This window comes from Odocoileus virginianus, chromosome 9 (assembly GCF_023699985.2).
Source record: "Odocoileus virginianus isolate 20LAN1187 ecotype Illinois chromosome 9, Ovbor_1.2, whole genome shotgun sequence".
Lineage (NCBI taxonomy): Eukaryota > Metazoa > Chordata > Mammalia > Artiodactyla > Cervidae > Odocoileus > Odocoileus virginianus.
The window spans coordinates 14,402,635-14,422,288 of NC_069682.1; the positions used below are offsets into that span (position 1 = coordinate 14,402,635).

Genomic DNA, 19,654 nt, shown 5'->3' on the forward strand with positions numbered 1-19,654 from the left:
GCTGAGAATTGAAGGGAGCCTCACTCAAAGGAACCCAGCCTGTCTCTGTGCAAGTTCAGTAGCCCTGCTTGAGGATGCCTTTGTATAATTGTGATCCTTGCAAAATTTCAGTGTGAAAGCTCCTTATGTGTGTGTTGCTGTGGGGGGGGGGGGGGGCAGTTTGAGGGGAGGGGTCGTCCTACAGACTAGGGAGGAGCCTTGAGGGCCAGACCTTCCCTTCCAAGGGTCATGCAAATCTCCAGACTCTGTGAATTAGATGAATACAGGAAGCTGTTTAATAGCAAGTGACACCGGGACCCTTATCACACCTGAGCTTTCAGCCACAGGACCAGTGTCTGGTGCCAGCCACCTGGAGCCTGGGAAGGGCCTCCCTCTCCTTCCTTGTGTGTGTGCTCTCTCGCTCACTTATGTCCAACTGTTTGCGACCCTATGGACTGTAGCCTGCCAGGCTCCTCTGTCCATGGGAGTCTCCAGGCAAAAATACTGGAGTGGGTTGCCGTGCCCTCCTTCAGGGGGTCCTCCCAACCCAGGGATCCAACCCATGTCTACTGCATCTCCTGCATTGGCAGGCGGATTCTTTACCCCCGTGTCACCTGGGAAGCCCCTCATACTACTCGTGATGTTAGCCAAAGGCCTAGAAGCATTGAAATGCACCCTCCTTGGTGCACTGAAAAAACGCACAATACAAATTAGATCCCACAGGTTCTCGATAAGAGAAGACACAGAGCATTCAAAAGCCAGTACCTGAGTGGGACACAGGTCCTGTAGTGACCTGGGGCCACCTGCAAGGCCTGGGATAGGATGAGTAGGATGAAGCAATTTGAAAAAAAAAAAAAAAAAGCAGCGTCCCGTAGCTCACATCATTCGCTCCCTATGGCTCTCATGTTTCTTCTGATCTAGGCAAACCACCATGTTCTTGGTGTTGTAACAAAAGGGAACAAGCCAACCCACGCCTCGCCTCTTTTAAACCCTTTCATCTGGGCTTGCTAAAGCAAACAAACCTCAGAGCACGCCTGCAAGGTTGTGTTCACCCCAGGCCTGCAAGGTTGTGATCACCCCTGGCCTGATCCCTCAAGTCCTCCGGGGGCGGAGCGCCAGGGCCTCGGGGGCGGGGCGCCACGAGGGGCGGGGTCAGAGGCGATGTAGGGATTTCGGGGGCGGGGCGCCAAAGGCAAGGGGCGGGGCAAGGGCGGACTCGGCGCCAGGGGCGGGGTTACGGGGGCGGAGCCTCGGGGCGCAGCGGGAGGACTAGCGGCCCCGCGGGAGGATTCCCGGCCCCGCGCAGGGCGGGGCGGGGAGGAGGGGAACGACCTGTGGAAAAGAGTCAGGTCCCAGCCTGGGCCCGGGGTCTCCGATCCAGTTTTGCCTGCGGCCTGGAGCGATCGGAGCGCAGCGGCCCGGCCCGCACCCGCGCCCATCGGAGCGCCCAGAGCCCGCGGGCCCCGGCGTCAAGCTCAGCGGCGTCCGACTCCGGCGCGTTTCTAGCCGCCACGGCCGGCCGCGGCCGCGGGCCTGCGGGTCTTGGGAGCGAAGGGGTCGGGCTGGCTCCGGCGTGATCCGTGGGCTCCGCTCACTACCGGCTTCTACAGCAGGGGGCCGGCCAGGATCAGGCGGCCGGAGCCGGGGCCGCGACCCACCATCGCGCGGCAGCGGGACGGCATCAGGTCAGCGGCCCGCCTGGCTGCGGGGCTGTTCCGCTGGGGGTGGCCGGCGGGACACAGAGAGAGAGGGGCGCAGGAGGCCGGCTGCCAACCGTGCCACCCCACGCAGAGTCCAGAGCGGCTCCGTCGGTGGTCAGCTCCGCCCGCCGCAGAGCCGTTTATCCATCGCAGTCCATGTGTCCGGCGGAAGTGTCCGACGTGAAAGGAATCCGCGGCTGCGGCGTTTACAGAGGTCCCTTGCCTGGGTTCAATGGCCTCTGGCACCCTGCAGGATTCACACCGAGGGTTTAAGTGGGGCTGCCTGCGACGGCGCCAGCACTGCCCGTAAACCGCAGACCGAGTCGACCTCGCACTTGGACTCAGCGTGGACAGCCTTGTGGGAGGCCCCTCCGCTGCTGTGTCTTTGAGAAAGCCCTTCAGTAGAGAGGGCTCTGGGCCTCACAGACTTGACGTGGCTCCAAGGCACCGCCAGCCTTAGCCGAGCTGCTCCTTGGCCCGCAGCCAGAAGTGCCCACGTGAGGGCGGTAAATAAGTAGGAGGAAGGACACACCGTACTGAGCTCTGCCCTTTGGCTCCACAAACCTAAACCCCTTTTACAAAAACGTGCCTGGGCACACACTTGAAACTGGACGGCGGAGTGGTGAAGGCAGAAGGCCTTCAGCTCCATCCAGGCCTCACCTTGACCTTTGCCTGGCCCAAGCAAGAGTGCAGAGGGAGGCCTACCTGACATGTCTTGAGTATTTAGACCTTACAAATCAAGCAAACTGCAAGATAGGTCAATATATTTCCTTCTCTCCTGACAAGTAGGCAGCGCTAAAATCTGGTGTATGTGAGTGCTCAGTTGTGTCTGATTTTTTGCCACCCCATGGACTGTAACCCAGCAGGCTCCTCTGTCCATAGAATTTTCCAGGCAAGAATACGGGAGTGGGTTGCCCCTTCCTTCTCCAGGGGATCCTCCTTACCCAGGGATCAAACCCACATCTCTTGTGTCTCCTGCATTAGCAGGCAAGGTTTTTTCACCAGCTGAGCCAGCAGGGAAGCCCAAGACTTGGAAGGCTGTTTGAGTCCTCAGGCTCTGAGGAGCTCCCCCAAAGCAGTGGAGCGCACTCTTGGCCTTCAGCTTTGTTCTGTTCTTCCCACCCTGCCCTGGCCCACCTCACCTCTCTCCCACTCCGTCCTGCTGCTTTGCTGGGGTCTTGGCACACAGGTCCCAGACATCGTGTGCAGCATGCCCACAGTCTGTCTACTCCTTCACCTACACTCAGCTGCTCACAGCCACCCCGTAGGTCTCAGGGTGCCCACTGCAGAGCCATGGAATTCCAGGGTTTCAGGTGACTGCAGTGGAGTGTGGAAGGGTGTGGTGGTTTCCAGGTGCACACATCTCAACATCCCACTGGACTCCTTGCTCTCCAGGAGGGGTACCGCTGGAAGGGGGCCTGTCGGAGCAGAGTTCTCCAAAGTGCAGGGCCAGGGCAGGGGCCCTACTTGCCCATTTTTAAGGGCAAAGAAGGGCCCTTAAAAAACTCTGTTTCTTCAAATCTGGCCCATTTGGCATGGCAACCAGATGACAGAAGGTGTTGTTGATTCTCCAGTGTGTGTATGTTTTCAGTCGCTCAGTCGTGTCCGACTCTTTGTGACCCCATGGGCTGTAGGCCATCAGGCTCCCCTGTCCATGGGATTCTCCTGGCAGGAACACTGGAGTGGGTTGCCATTTCCTCCTCCACAGGATCTTGCCAACCCAGGGAGCAAACCCACATCTCTGATGTCTCCTGCACTGCAGGTGGTTTCTTTACCAGTGAATCACTGGGGAGGCTCCCTGATTCTCCAGAGGTAAAACAAACATAAATAAGAAAGGAGGATGTCAGGAATGGTTTAGTAGGAAGGAAGGCAAGCCAGCACTAAAGCAGAATGACGTCAGGCGCTGAGGGGCAAGCTGCAGCAACTCACTGATGTGTCGCTTTCAACAGCCGCCTGTGTGCTGCCTCCTGTGAGGGCCAGTGCTGAGCGTGGTGCTGCGCCTTCCTCACCCCCAACCCTCCCGACAGCCACCAGGCATTATAGATCACATCATCCCCGCTTGACAGTGAGGAAAAGAGCTCAGAGGATGGCCTGTTGGAGGCCACACAGCTAGGAGGCAGGGGGGCTGAGAGAGAAAGGTCCATCTGCCTCCAAAGCTGCCCCCACTCTTGCTGAGCCATTCCAGGGTGCTCTCCACTTGGGTTTAAAAGAGATACCAGGAGACTAGACGAGGGGAAAATCCACGGCGGTTGGTGGAACTGGCCTTGCAAAATAGAAGTGCTCCTTTTGGTCATGAATTCAATCAACAGATACATGTCAAGTGTCTCCTCCACATGGGAGCCTGGCAGCGTCTTGCCCCACAGACCTGTGGGTGGTTTATGGCAATGGGATGGACTCCAGGCAGCTCACTGTGGCATCAACAGGGACCGTCTCTTGCCTCATAAATGGAAAGTTTACATTTTTATCACCTGGTGGTGATAAAATAAAAAATAAAAAAAAGTTTACATTTTTATCACCTGGTGGTGACCTCACTCTTAAAGAGATCCCCTTTCAGAAGGGGCGGTGTTAAAGCTCCAGGTGCAAGACAAGATAGCCACTGGGGAATTCAGACCCGCGAGATTCTCAGGAGGTGTTATCCACCGGGTTTGATGACCTTTGACATGGAATGGAGCAATCAGGTCTCAATAACCCATTGAACAGCGATCCAGGATGGCTTTCTGAGATAAGCAAAGACAGGGGGTCTGTTTGGTCACTGGAAAAAGGAGGCTCAAGGGGCACCTTGGCAGGAGAGTCCAGAAGCCATGCTAGTGAACTTGTGGGTCTGGCGCTCAGAGGTTTGAACTGAGGCAAAGATTGGGCATGGTCAGCACAGAGGTGTAGCTGATGCCAAGGCCACGGGGAAGGTACCCAGGAGGAGTGTATGAAACAAGAAGAGAAAACCCTGAGGATTGTGGCATCTAGAGGTGAGCAGAAGGTGAGGAACCCATCCCCAAAGTCAAGGAGGAGTGGCCGGAGAAGCACCAAAAAAATGAGCTAGGAGGGATATGCTTCCAGAAGGCAGGTGGGATCACAGTGGCGTTGGGTTTAGTTCTGGCAATCGGGATTCTCGGTGGCAACAGCCTCAGTGGAATGGCAGGAACAGAAGCCTGGTGATATGGGGCTGAAGAGCGAACTCCCAATTCAGAGCACTCTGACAGGGTGTGTGACGCTCAGGCCAAAGGAATAATGCGACACACAACAAATCAAGGGCATCTGAGGACTGGCATCTTTTTACACAATTTTGCCCAAGGCCTTAGGACTTAATTTAAGCCTATGTCACCGATAGGAGGGCAGCCTTTTAGGTTTGTCACAGTGAGCACACTAATTATTTCACTGGAAGGTTTATCAGCAGTCTCTCTCCACCACTGCCAGAATATAGGTTTCTGGGGCTGTCAGCATATCAGTTATGAGTCATTTTTGTGCTTAGGAGAGAGTATGAGAAACCAAATGATGACTATGATGACTATCGCAACCACCTAAAGATGGCAGCAAAACCAAAGTGGCATTCCAGAGAAAATGGTTATTCTTAATGCTCCGAAATAAACTCAGTCATCAGTGGGTTTCCCAGAAAACAGGCACAGAGGCTATTTAAGGAAGACGCAAGGTGACACACACAGCAGTGGAAATACCAGATGCAGAATGAGGAAGGCAGAAAAGACATAGCCAGAGGCAGCTGGGAACCAGAAAATACACCTGGCAACTAGCTTGTTGGCTGTTCCTTATAAGAGCAAAAACAAGACATTTCTGTGTGCAGGCAGTAAGGTGACAACCCGGGTTATCACCACCAGCTCATGGAGTACCTTAAAACAGCAAGCAAGCCTTTGAACGCTGGTTTTTGAGGGACGACATGGCCGGGAGACCCTCTTGCTGCAACAGTTCTGCACGTAGCACCCCATTCTCAGACGGCAGGAATGATGTTGCTGGCTTACACAGTGTCGCTACAGGAAAGGTGGGGAGATGCATGTGCCTGCTGGCGTCTGCACCTCGGCTGCCTCTTCCATGGTGTGGGTGGGAGGAGAATCGGGGGCGTATGTTGTTCATTCCTGGCTCCTTTTCTACGCATTCTTTCTGAAGAACAATGGGAAGAAGCAGGTTGAAGGTGGCGCTGTATGCTGGACTCCTCCAGCCCCACCTGTCTGACACTCCACGCAGCCACTCAGCCTAGGTGGTGATTATGTTGGAACTCCTATGCCTGCCCTTTCTGTGGAGCTGGCGGTAATAGTCCAAGACAGACGTGGAAAAAAAGGGAAACAACTCGAGAGCAAGGGGAGGAAAGCCCCCACATTTCAGGTAGTCCCCTTGTTCTGACTGAGCTGTCACTCCAGAGAGTTGACAAACCCTCTCAATGTCCTCTGAGTGCCCACAGCTCTCTTTTCCAGGGGTTTAAAAATAGGTCCCCAAACCCTCCTACATTGTTGGTGGGAATGTAAATTGGTGCAATCACTATGGAGAACAGTATGGAGGTTCCTTAAAAAACTAAAAATAGAACTACCATATGACCTGCATTCCCACTCCTGGGCATATATTGGAGAAAAACACGATTCGAAAGGTTACATGCACTCCAATGTTCATTGCAGCACTGTTTACAATAGCCAAGACATGGAAGCAACCTAAGTGTCCATCAACAGAAGAATGGTAAAGAAGATGTGGGGCATATATATATGTATATATATATACAATATATATATATATACAATATATATATATAATGGAATATTACTCAGCCATTAAAAAGAATGAAATAATGCCATTTGCAGCAACATGGATGGACCTAGAGTGTCACACTGAGTGAAGTAAATCAGACAGAGAAGGAGAAATATCATATGACATCCCTTATATGTGGAGTCTAAAAGGAAATGATACAAAAGAATTTAATTACAAAACAGAAAGAGTCTCACAGACTTAGAAAATGAACTTATGGTTGTTAGGAGGAAGGGATAGTTAGGGAGTTTGGGATGAGCATGTACACACTGCTATATTTAAAATGGATAACCAGCAAGGACCTACTATATAGCACGTGAACTCTGCTCAATGTTATGTGGCAGCCTGGATGGGAGGCGGGTTGGGGGAGAATGGATACGTTTATATGTATGGCTGAGTCCTTTCCCTGTTCACCTGACACTGTCACAACTTTGTTAACTGGCTATACCTCAATACATAGTACAAAGTTAAAAAAAAAAAACAACAATTAAAAAAAAACAGTTCCCAAATTAGAAAGGAATTGCAGGGGTCCTGATTTGTTTTGACTGGCACACAACCAGTAATTATAAAATGTTCTTTGCAGGACCATCATCTTAAGTGATCCAAAGAGAAGAAACGCGCTGTCACCGGCCATCTCTCCAGAGCGACATCCTTCCTGAAGCTGAAAGCAAGGATCTGAAGGTCATTTTCATTTCAGGGATTGATGAAATGTCCATCCTCAGCATTCTGCAGAACCCAGAAGAGGTGTCTCAAATTTCGCTAACTAGGGCATTATTTTGAAGCTCCTTAAACTGTACATGGCAGGAACCTTGGTCCTGACACTGTCTGCTATGGAAATTATAGCAAACATTACCGTGCAGTAAAAGCATGTGTTTCCATTTTTGGTGGATACTGAACATTGCCATACGAGGCTATGCTGAGAACTGATGTCCTTGTGGGCTCTATGCGATGGGTTTAATCGCCACTCCTTTTGGTAGAGTGCCTGGTTGGCTAGGACCAGGCTGTTAGGATGTACGATGGGTGTCTTCCGACTCTTACCAGGCTCTCAGCTGAGGTGTGCAGCCTTCTTCAGTGGTGCCAGAATGCGTGCCAGATATTGCCCAGTTCTTTCCTTGCTCTTTTTTCCAGTAAGAATTTTTAGCAGATGAGCTGGTGATGATGATGATGGTATAAATAATAGCAACATCAGCATTTTAAAGTAGTCGCAGACAAGTAATATGGAAACTGCTCTGTGATGCTTTTGTATTTCTTTAATTAAGGATCAGTGTTTCTGGAGAATGTGACCTTTTATCAGTAGTTGAATATACATTTTCAACTGTTTTATGTGGTGAAGAAAAAAGAAATACAGCTGGTAGAGATCAGCAGTCCTCTGACTGCTGTAACCTGGATACATCGAAGGCAGGTCACTTCCAAATGACACTGTTCCTTGGCTTGCTTAAAAGGAACAGTACTTCCTGTCACAACTGCCGTGATCAGAGGAAATGTAAAATGTTGCCAGCTCGTCATGGGATCACATTTTGCTGTTGTTGCTAATGACAACAATGACAACTAAACCACCTCCTCAGGTCCCTTGTTTTTACAATAAAGGGATTCTCTTCACGCCCTGACCTTCCTAATTCCAGCCTTTGGGGTAGACTAAATAGACAGGGATGCTGCCAAAGGCTCTGGTGGATTGACGTGGCCCTGGGTGAGTTGATACACTCAGGCCAGGCCAAGTCTCAAAAAAAAAGCTGAGACCCAGGGGACAACTCTGAAGATAGTTGGTTACTGAGCCTTCTCCTTTTCACAATGCGTATTGTCACTGGTCTCCACCAGGGACCTTTTTAGAGCCTCACCCTGGGCTGTCATCATAAAATACTGGCTATAGCTCTTCCAGCTAACTGGAATTATTCTTATCAAAATCAGGCCACTAACTTTCTCTAAGGCTGTTTCCATAGTGAAAGAAGTAGAAAAAAGAAAAGGAACAGCTTTCTCTAAGTGTCCAGAGCATCAATTCGATCACTCCCTGAAGTTATTCAGTAGACAGGTAAGTGACTGTCTCAGCTCTGGCTGTTTACATCTTTGTCTTTTCTTTTCTCAACTGGAAACGTTGCAGCTGAAGGGCCTGTATTTTCTTCTGGACATGATTTAAAGGAACTGACGGATGAACAAGGCCCAGATTATCATGCAGAAGTATTTTGAACTTGTTCTGAGGTAAGCCAGGGTGATGGTCAACACTGCAAGCCTGAGAGTGATAACTGTATGAAATATTGAATTAGGCTTCTAGTGTACAGATAAGTATGTAAGCTATGATACGTCACCACTGCAGAACTACTGAAACCTCTGTGGTCACTGGTGAACCCTTCATCCAAGCAAATATTTGGTTTCAACTTTTCAGAAGTGACTGTGGTTAGCATTTGATCATGCAATGGGCCAAAGAAAGGAAAACACACACTGCTACCAAGATTTGCCATTCCTGCCTTATGGGATACATCTTGGTATCCACATCTTAAGTAAGAAGTAAAGAGTGGAACTATAGCTTTTTAGAAAAGAAGGACCTAAGATTATTAAAATGTTTAAAGTTTTAGACTAAAACAACTCTGTCAATGGGAAAGAGAGCATTAATAACAATAATGATTTAAAAAATTATTTCCAAACCCTTCTTTCAATTAACCTTTATAATCACTGCCTCCAAGTAGGAAAATCAACCTCTTCATTTTTCCTCTTCTCCCTTTTCCGTCTCTTTAACCATATTAAGAAGGGAAATTGACAACAGATATAGAGGAAGAAGAGGGTTCCCTGGTGGCTCAGTGGTAAAGAATCTGCCTGCCAATGCAAGAGATGCAGGTTCAAACCCTGGGTGGGGAAGATGCCCTGGAGAAGGAAATGGCAACCCATTCCAGTAGTCTTGCCTGGAAAATCCCATGGATAGAGGAGCCTGACAGGCTACAGTCCACGGGGTTGCAAAGAGTCAGACACAACTTAGTGACTAAACAACATCAACAACCTATAGGAGGAAGCCCAAAATTGGGGATGACTTATACATGTATCAGATCAACCGGATAATCAAAAATATAGAATCCACCTTAAGTAACACACTGTCCATTTAATGAGCCTCTCCGGAGCGCCTGCTATATGCATACTTGCAAGATACTGAGGGAAACAGAAGGAACAGAGAATTTCCAGCCGACCTGAAAACTGGAAATAGAGTTGAGAAAGAAGGTGTATAAAGCAGTTTCATAACCCTAGGATTACTTCACCTAATTTTATCCTTCATACATTGACTTATTCATTCATTTCTTTGGTCATTAATGATTCAACAAATACTTGAGGAGACCTTCAATGCAGACCAGACAGCAGTGAGCATCAGAAAGGGGAAGGGGAAGGTGATTGAGATACGTTCTTGTTTTCCTCGCCCTTCCAGAACCCCCTAAGGAGATCATAGTTTTCATTTTGTGGAGGGACAAACCTGAAAAGTGATTGACTTGACTTCATAGAGATAGAAGCAAGTCAGAACCAAGACCTGGTCTTTCGTTTCACATTAATGATGTTTATGGGACATTCTGCCGTTTGTTTGATAGGACTTGGTGCTTTTAAAAGTTATTTCCTACTGATATGTTTGGCCAAATAGAAAATCGGCAAAGAGAACCAGCAGAGCCCTTCCATCTTCCCCTAAATGGCCTGCTTTTGTCACTTTGCTGTGATACTTTCATGAACTGAGATCTTAAACAGTCAGCAAAGGGCCACAGGGGAGCCAAGCTTCTTTAGAGGACAAAGGCCAGGTTTCTTGGAAGCTTCTACCATATGGATGCCCGCAGATCACTGAAAAAAAACACAGATAGGACCTTGTCCTGACGTAGTAAAAGAGAGGTTTAAGTGTACTGACTTCTTTAAGACTTTGTCTAAGAAAATCAAATCGTCCTGATAAGTCTGAGCACCATGAACTTGTGCAAGATTTCAGTTTGCAGGTGTAACCAGCAGGCAGATTGGAGCAGAATGAGGCCAATACTTCCTCATTTTGTTCCTGCATGAGAAGAGGTGAGGGCTTCCCCGGTGACTCAGATGGTAAAGAATCCGCCTGCAATGTGGGGGTCCTGGGCTCAAACCCTGGGTCGGGAAGATCCCCTGGAGGAGGGCATGGCAACCCACTGCAGTATTCTTGCCTGGAGAATCCCCATGGACAGAGAAGACTGGTGGGCTACAGTCCATGGGGTCGCAAAGAGTCGGACACGACTGAGTGACTAAGCATGCACAAGAAGAGGGGATGGTGGAAAGGAAGGAAGATCCATGGACTGGCTTGGCATCTGAATCTTATAGTAGATTTGTCACTGAACACAAGTGCCTCACGAGGGTTAATTACTTACACATCAAGAATGGGGCAAAATGAGAAGGAGAAGAAACACTTGATCAGGGTAGGATATTTTTAATGTTAGTGATCTACTGGATTGCCTAAGTATCACTCAACCAGCTCATGTGAAATCTCAGGCCTTCATAGACGAAAGGCGGGAGACAGACTGTGCTGCCCAAGTTATAGCCAACGGAGTTTTCACACCCTCAGTTGATCAGGCCACAGATGACACTCAGAGCTGAAACAGCCTTCTCTGTCTTTGCAGTCCAACCTCAGACCTCAGACCTCAGAAGCTTTTATGTAGCCTCCTGGCTACCATAGTCCCCACCATCTCCACCCTCACCTATAGGCACAAACTCCCTAAACCCACCAACAGTTTGGGGTGGGGGTATATAGGTGCATTCCTCTGGAGGAGGGCCATTAGCATTTACCAGAATCTGAAAAGGTGACCCCCTTGAAGTCAAGAATATGATATCATATCCCTAAATGCACAATTGGTCATTTTAGAATAAAGCTGACAAGTGCCAAATGTTCATGAACACAAAAGGTGAGTTCCTTAGGCAAAACCTGGGAACCCGTGAAGGTCATTTTCCTTGGAGTGGCTGCTGGGAAGCCAACCCAGAGTCCCTCCTCCTCTTCCTCCAGCCAGGGTCTAAGGGCAAACATTTTGACACCGAAGTTATCATAGCAACACAATCGGTTAAGCATGTCAGGGAAAAGATGGAGAAATTAGCCAAGTTATTTCACAAGCTGCAAAAATAAGTTAAAATTCGGGAGATTTGAGGGCAGAGGTCTCACGCAAGCCAGTTTCTGGCTCCCCTCTCTGTGCACTTTGGAATTTTACTTTGATGACAGCAGGGTGTTCCCCCCATCTTAGTAGAAGTGAGAATCACGGTGGCAACTGGAGAAGTAATCAGTAAGGAAGCTGTGTCCCAGCTTTTAACATGAGAGCTCCACACCACCATCACTGGAACAGAGCAGCTTGTTTCCCACAGTCACTCAACCCTCTTCTCTAGGGGTTTGTGAGCGGAGTGGTCCGGAGGACAGCGCCCTCACTGAAGTCATGCTCAGGGTCAGACTAGGGGCCTGGAGTCAGACAGAGACGGCTCAGACCCCACAACCCCACTCTTGGGCCTGATGGCCTTAGGGAGTCACTTGCCTGGTGAGCCTGGGAGTCCTGGATCCTTCCTCCTGGATCTCAAGGAGACCAAATCATACAGTCTGATTCACAGTTGAGATTTCATGCAACTTATTCTCCTTGGCCATAGAATCTGATACACTTATGGATTTGAAAGGGGCTCTGATCAGTAAAATCACATAAAATGACAAGCTTTGACGTCCACCTCACTCTTGGAGGGAAATGAAGCAGGTGTGTTTGCTTCTCAGGTCATGATGCTGATCCAGAACCATCCAGTCCCCATCATCACCATGGTGAATGGCCTGGCCACCGCGGCTGGGTGTCAGCTGGTTGCCAGCTGTGACATTGCCGTGGCAAGTGACACATCCTCCTTTGCCACGCCAGGTGTGAACAGAGGGCTCTTCTGTTCCACCCCCGCAGCGGCCTTGGGGAGAGCAGTGCCGAGACAGGTAACGACTCCCTGTGCCCTCCCCCTGCCCCTCCCGCAGCTGTGATCCTTGAGTGCCTGTGAGGGTCAGCTCCAGAACTTTCTTGTTGAAAGTACAGTGTGAGTCAGGACATTCTGCCCAAAGCAGCGCTGGCTAATGTACTAACATCCTGTGTCAGGACGTTATCCCTGTAGCTGTCTGTAAATCACTGTTTTTCACTCTTGCCTGCCCCTCAGTACAGCTGGTTAAGTTTCCAGATTTGCTTTGTCTTCATAAAGGCAAACATCTTTTGCGCTCATGTGAAATGCAACTGAGACACAGTTTCATTGCACAGAAAGGCCGCCCATGAGCCGTAACAGCATGGTGACATTTGCCAGTGTAAGAGGCTAGGACACTGTCGCTGGCTTTCTGTTTGCTGACAGTCTGTCTCGCTCCAGAATGCTTGGAAAGGAGCTGATACACTGAGTGCGTCTCTTTCGCGGTGGCTGCAGGGGCGTCCTGCACGCGGTGTGTTGAACGTGCCCAGAGCTCTCCTGCCATCGTTGCCCTGAGTGAAGTCCACTGTCTTCACAAAGCTTTCCTCCTTCCTATAACATTGTGAGAGTGTTTACTGAACATCTCAAGTAAAAACTGGTGGTTTCCTCATTCTAGAAAAATACATCCTCATTCTCAATTGAAAATCTGTTTTTAAAGGAGGGTCAGATTCATAGGGCTTCCCAGGTGGCACTAGTGGTAAAGAGTCTGCCTGGCAATGCAGGAGATCTAAGAGATGTGGGTTTGATCCTTGGGTCAGGAAAAATCACCTAGAGGAGGACGCGGCAACCCACTCCAGTATTCTTTCCTGGAGAATCCCATGGACAGAGGAGCCTGGCGGGCTACAGTCCATAGGATTGCATAATTCAGACATGACTGAATTGACTTAGCATGCATACATGCAGATTCATAGCAGGTGGGGAACCTAAACTGCTTTCTAGAATATATTGTCCATTTTAGCACCAACTAGGAAAATCAGCAGTTGCTCGTAGCCTGAGGCACAAAAGAAATGAGACCCAAGGGAAATCAGGCCGAGGGTCCAAGTTCAGGGGCGCACGCCTGCCTTCCGTGTGCCTCCTCATGAACTTTTACAGAAATATGTTTGTGAGAAAATTCTGATCACAAGTACCTACAAACACCCACACCATGAAAACCAGCTGGACGTGGGCTCCAGGTGAGAGAAGGTGACCCTCAGAACACAACAGCTTGCTCCAGTGTCCTCAGTCAGGGGGTGTCTAGATCCCACCAGGATACACATTTACCTTAAATGTTATATATTCAATAAATACTTAAGTCCCTATTCAGCACCAGGATCTTAAATTAAAACACATCACAAAGATATTGTTGGAGCTTATGAACAGTTTTATAATTGTTATAATTGCAAATCAACTCTCATCTCCAGGCCTTTTGCACATTAAAAGTGGTGGCTCTCTGCTTGACCAACCTGCCACTGCTCAGTTCCAACCCCTGACATTCTGGAAGATTCTGTGTTGAGGCCTTTGAAACCTTTAGATCAGCCCTTATGTCCAGATAAGAATCTGCTGCTGTTGTTTATTCAGTCATAGCAGACTCTTTTGCGGACTCCATGAGCTGTAGCCTGCCAGGCTCCTCTGTCCATGGGACTTCTCAAGGCAAGAACACTAGAGTGGGTTGCCCTTTCCTTCTCCAAGCTAAGAATCTATTCTTTCTCAAAACAAACTTTTAAAATCAAGGTTTGCAATTGAGTCCTAGAAACTTACAAGTTGATCATATGTGTCAACCTTTAAATTAGTTTTTCAGAAGAAAGAAGGGGGGAAAATGCGACAAAACAGGCCTTTAATTCCCAGGGAACCCAGGTCCCAGAACCAAGCGGCTTAAACCTCACCTGAGGCGTGGCCTCTCTAAGAGGAAAACCAGGGAGTCACAGAAATCTAAACCTAACCAAAACACACCTGCCTGGTCGATGCTTGCCTGCACCCCTCGGGGACATATTGGTACAGCGGCCACCGACTGTACGGGTGACAGGACCGCACCCCCGTGCACATCCGCCGGGAAGCAAAACCGCAAAACCTTCGCAAACCTAGCGGGTGCCTTTGCACACCGGCCCCGCCCGGAAGCTCCGCCCCTTTCACGCCGGCTGCTGCAGCAGCAGGCGTGTGTCGCCAGTGCCCTCTGCTGGTCATCGTCGGGAACTGCCCAGCTGTGAGGTGGCTGCAGCCTTTTGTCCACTGGACCAGCAACCGTGGCGAGGAGCTCTCGTGTGCCAACCAGACTGAACCGAACAGGCTGAACCTGGGCGCGCATCATTTCCCCCACATGCAAAGTGTCCCCGCCCCCGGGGTGACTTCAACTTGCATCTTCATTGCACCTTATAAACAACCTTCCTGGTGCGGCTGCTCCCTCCCCCAGAGCTGGCCTCGCCCAGCCCCTCCAGTAGTGGGTACCTTGGGCCCCAGGAGCACGGTGAAAGACCAGAGCTCCCGCTTCCCAGACCAGCCACGTCTCCCTGCAGGAACGCTCGCTTCCCCCTGTTTATCCACAGGGGCTCTGTGTATCTGGGGAATCTGAGTTCTCACCGTCTGGTTAATCAGAACCCACAAGCTGGAGAGCGTTAGGTGACAGCCTAGCTACCCAGCCCGTGTGCAAATCACCAGAGAGTATGGGGAATGGGGCCTCAGCAGAAGCTGTGTCTGCTTCTGGCCTGGCCTCTGAAGGTCTGTAGCATCGCCTCTATCCATCTATTCCTTAATTCACTCACCAAGAGACTTCCCTGGTGGTCCAGTGGTTAAGACTTCAAGCTCCCAATACAGGGGGCCCGGATCAGATTCCTGGTCAGGGAACTAAACCCAGTGTGCCGCAGCTAAGACCTGGCACAGTCGGGGTGGGGGTGGGGGGACAACACTCACCAATAAATATCCTATAAGCTGCCTACTATGTACAAGGTACATCTTCAGGTGCTGGTGATACAGAAATAAACAGAGCAGTAAAAAAAGAAGTCTCTGACCTAGAGAGGTTCACATGCCAACAAAGGAGATAATACAATAAACAAATGTAAAATCTATAGTAAGTGGTGAAAGTGCAAAAAAGGAAAATGCAGCCTGAAAGAGGAATGGTGCTGCGGTGTGATTTGCAGTGACATGTGACCAGAAGGAGACAAGGAGGGTCCCCCTCTCCTGGGCACTTGCAGATGCCATCCCAGCCAGAGTCTGGGGACAGAGGACCTTAGAGGTGATGGGCGACATAGTGTCTGAGGAGGAGGTAACTGGGCAGAGGCTGTCAGGAGAGTGAACGGGAGCAGGTGGGGCCCAGGTTGCAGGACGACTTAGTAACAGCTCCATCTCCTCCCGCAGGTGGCCTTGGAGATGCTCTTCCCTGGGGAGCCCATCTCTGCCCAAGAGGCCCTGCTCCACGGGCTGCTGAGCAGGGTGGTGCCGGAGGAGTGGCGGGAGGAAGGTGGCCTCACTGAGCCGGCCGGTGCTGTCGCTGGGCAAAGCCACCTTCTACTGGCAGCTGGCCCAGGACCTCAGGACTGCCTACCACCTCACCTCCCGGACCATGGTGAACAACCTGGGCCTGCTGGATGGCCAGGAGGGGGTCAAGGCCTTCCTCCAGAAGAGGAAGCCCGTCTGGTCACACTGAGCAGCCTCATCAGAGGAACCAGGGGCCGTGAGCCCAGTGGGCAGTACTCAGGACCCCACCACCCCATGCCCAGCCTTCCAACCCCCAACCACCGCCGCTGCCTGTGACTGTAGCTGTCAGCTGCTCTTCCAGAATTGGTAATGGTCTCAGTGCACACGGTCTGTGTTAGGAGCCACGACTCCTTGGGAAAGGGGCGACCTGGAGAGTCAGGAGAAGGGCCAATGTCAGCAGAAGGGCCGTGCGCACCTCAGCTGAGTCAGCTGTGTGAGAAAGCCCACCTGTGATGCTCCTTCTGGGACCTTAGGTGAGAGGACGCCCCACAGGGGGAGAAGGTGCTGTAAACTGAGGCAGGAAGGAAGGATTTCAGCCTGACTCTTACCAGAAAGTACCCCCAAGGTGGACGTGGTGCTGTTTGCCTTCACAGGTGAAGCATTTCAAATCTCCACAAGATACTCTTCACTCTGAAAATCTTGGTTCTTTTGAAAAATAATCACACCTATGGCTTTGGGATAATCTTTGGGGTCTTTGAAAGATTACCTATTTAGTGAGACTGATCATTTTATCTTCCCAATTTTCCAAGCTGCTTAAAAGAAGAAAATCAGTTAGCTCTTTCTTTGATGCCTGTGCTAATGGACATCTAGCAGGTGCCTGGTGCTTCTCTAATGAAGGTCCCAGGTACTAGGAACCTGGACCCTGGACTGAGAATTCAAGTATTGCAGAAGAAAAGGAGGGACACAGAACACACATTGTACCCGTGAAGAATCATCTTCTCCGGAAGCATTTCCAAGCTCTGCTCAGCTTCCAGTAAAGAGTCCAGATTAACTTCAAGTGTTTAAGTTTCCCAAAGATGGTTTAGGACCTGAACATCTTACTTTCTGGCTTCTGGCCCATTTAGGCTCCAGAAATGTCCTAGACCTCTGGTCACGCCTGGGGCTGATTTTTTTTTAACCTACCAGTTGAGTGGCTATAAGTGTAATTAGTACCAAAGACAGAACCTTGAGGCTTCACTAACTGGTTCTCATTCTAAGCCAGTAAGGCAATCAGCCCCTGGAAGGGCAGTCTCCTAGTGGGTTTCTGTTGAGATTGGATTTTTTTTTTTTTCCTTGCCAGAGTCTAGAAAGGTGACAAGGAGTGTTTTCTTGGAAAGGAGAAGCTTGTTGCTAAGAATGTTCCTCAGAAGAGAGATCATTAGAGCCGCCACCAGTACATGCCAGCACCCCATAGGTCCTCATTCATTGCCCACCAGCACCCCGCCGAGCAGGGCCACCATCACCTCCAGCTTGCAGACGAGTGGGGGAGACGGGGTAGAGTGAGTGTCCCAGGCTCTGTCTGCTGATAAAGCCGTGAGTGCCCTCCCCAGCCTGCCCACCTTGTGGGGGAACCTGGGCTGCAGTGAGGCGGGCCTGCAGACCTGACCGCCACCGGGCAGCCTTTCAGAACCCAGAGCTGGGCCAAGCGCGCCCCCTGCTGGAGGACTTTGCAAGCTCACCGGCGACGTGGGATTTGACTATTGGCAAACCACCAGCGCAGTTTTGTTGTTTTACTAGGAGTCTGACAAACAACGGGCTGATATTCCAGACCAGGCTGTGAAGGACTGGCCATGATGATCTGCTCACTAATAACGCCGCCGGCGGGGCCCTTTCGGGTTGCCCGCCGTGGGGGTCATTGTGCGGCCATCTCAAACCCCACAGTGAGGAGAGGGTGTTATACTCTCCGGGCTTTTGTTGAAAGTCAGCAAAACCTTCTCCCACGTCCCAGTGAAAACCAAAAGTTGCCTTTCCAGTTTCGGTACGCGCTGAACCATAGCTCCCAACCAGGAAATTCTCAGGCCTCCAGGCCGGCTTCCCAGCCTGTGAGCTGAAGTGCCCTCGCGGGACGCGCTATAAATCCTAATAATCGTCGGAGCGGAAAATAATCCTGGAATAAAACCTGCTACCCAACCACCAGTGTCACATAATTCATCCCCAAGGCAGATATAAATTGGGGGTTAATTTGCATCTCTACTTCCTTCCACTGGGACAGTGAATAAAAGCTCTCTGGTCGGCACACAGGACGACCGCGTTTGGAAAGCGTGTGTTCACCTTTCCTTCTGCACCGTCCGCTGCTCAGGGAGATTCTCTGAGCTCAGTGGTCCCCGCGCCCGGAGGGGACGGGGCTGGAAAGTCTGTGAAAGGGGCATCTGCTCCTGCTCGGCCTGAGCCCTCGAGAAAACAGCGCGGATACGTGATTAATTTCCCCGCAGCGACTGTGCGGAGACCCAGCAGATACGCTGAGCCAGGCTAGCCTAGGAAGGATCTCTCTCCGCTGCCCTGGTAGTTGAGAGGCTCAGAGAAGTGAAGGCAGTGGCCACAGTCGAACCAGCATTTAGCTGACTGTGGATCCCCTCCCCCTGACACCATACGTATTTCTTTTCTCCCCCCAAAGATCGCTGTTCCAGCCAAGAGAGACAGACGAACGACGCACTCAAAGGAAACCAATCAGAAACTGTCAAGCCGCAGCAACACAGCTTTGCTTACCAAGGGAATTATGAGGAAAGCACAGGTTTGACCTCGAAGAACACCAGGTTCAAGTCCCAGGTTTGCCACGAACCAGCCGTGTGTCCGTGCGGGTAATGGGGCCTCTTTCAGCGCCCAGGTCCCCTTCTGTAAAAATGCTGCGTGGACCCTTTTGTCCTCCTGGTTGTGACATTGTGGATTCTGCAGCACTGGATTGGAAACTTGCCACAAGACCCCAAAACAGGTAGCTTTGCCCAAAGAAAATGTTCTTCTACAAATGGAGATGGATTTTTCCCTGGAAGTAGTGAAGAGTGAAAACACCTGATTACCCTGGAGAACAAGAGCTCCATCATAGATCCTCCATTCTTGGGAGCCACACATGAGCCTTTTAAAGGTGTCCAGCTAACCCGGTGGGCAGAACTCTATCGAAACTGGCAATCACCCTAGTTCTCTCTGGTGGCGGTCTAGTCACTAAGTTGTGTCTGACTCTTGCAACCCCATGGACCAGCCTCCTCTGTCCCGTATCCATGAGATTTCCCCAGGGAAAAGTACTGGAGTGGATTGCCATTTCCTTCTCCAGGGGATCTTCCCAACCCAGGGATTGAACCTGGGTCTCCTACATTGCAGGCAGATTCTTTACTGACTAATCCACCAGGGAAGCCTAGTTTTGTCTAGGGGCCCCCCTTTCCTCTCTGCTTTCTGCAAACCCACTGGGCTAAGCTTTTAAATTGTTTTAAAATATTTGATTAATGAATGAGTATTCTTTCCTTGCAGTCATCAAGAGGCCAGAGTTGGTTGAAGTTGACCTGTTACCATTAATAAACTTGTGAAATTTCAGTTATGCAAGGGTTTTCATTTCATGGTCTGGAGCCCCAAATGTATCTTTCAGGTTCCAAACAGAGGCCCCCTGAGAAACTGGCAGGCCATCCTGGACCTGTAGGGTGTCTTGGTGGGATGACCTGGCCCTCTCTGGCTCCCTGGGGGAGAGGGAGATGGCTGTTGCCACAGGCAAGGCAGGGAGGAAGACTAGGGGCTGGGTGAGTCCAGTGTTGTGGGGTTTATGTTCCCACCATGGATGTACCCTGACGTCCTCATTGATTTTATAATGATGTCTCAGCTTTGACCCAAAAAACAATTTGCAGGTATTTGTCTACACATTTAAGAAGTCTCTCGCTTTTATGTTCTATGTTTTCAAT

The 19,654-nt window shown here is 50.3% G+C and overlaps 1 protein-coding gene across 1 annotated transcript; it reads left to right on the plus strand.

The window, feature by feature from the left end:
* Positions 1-910: 910 nt before the first annotated feature.
* On the plus strand, positions 911-19,295 carry ECHDC3 (enoyl-CoA hydratase domain containing 3). Its single transcript, XM_070471862.1, is given in 8 exon segments — positions 911-919; positions 1,486-1,664; positions 7,003-7,050; positions 7,052-7,109; positions 8,508-8,612; positions 12,133-12,333; positions 15,675-15,766; positions 15,768-19,295. Coding segments are annotated over 8 exon segments (888 nt in total). The 3' UTR covers positions 15,964-19,295.
* The last annotated feature ends 359 nt before the right edge of the window (positions 19,296-19,654 follow it).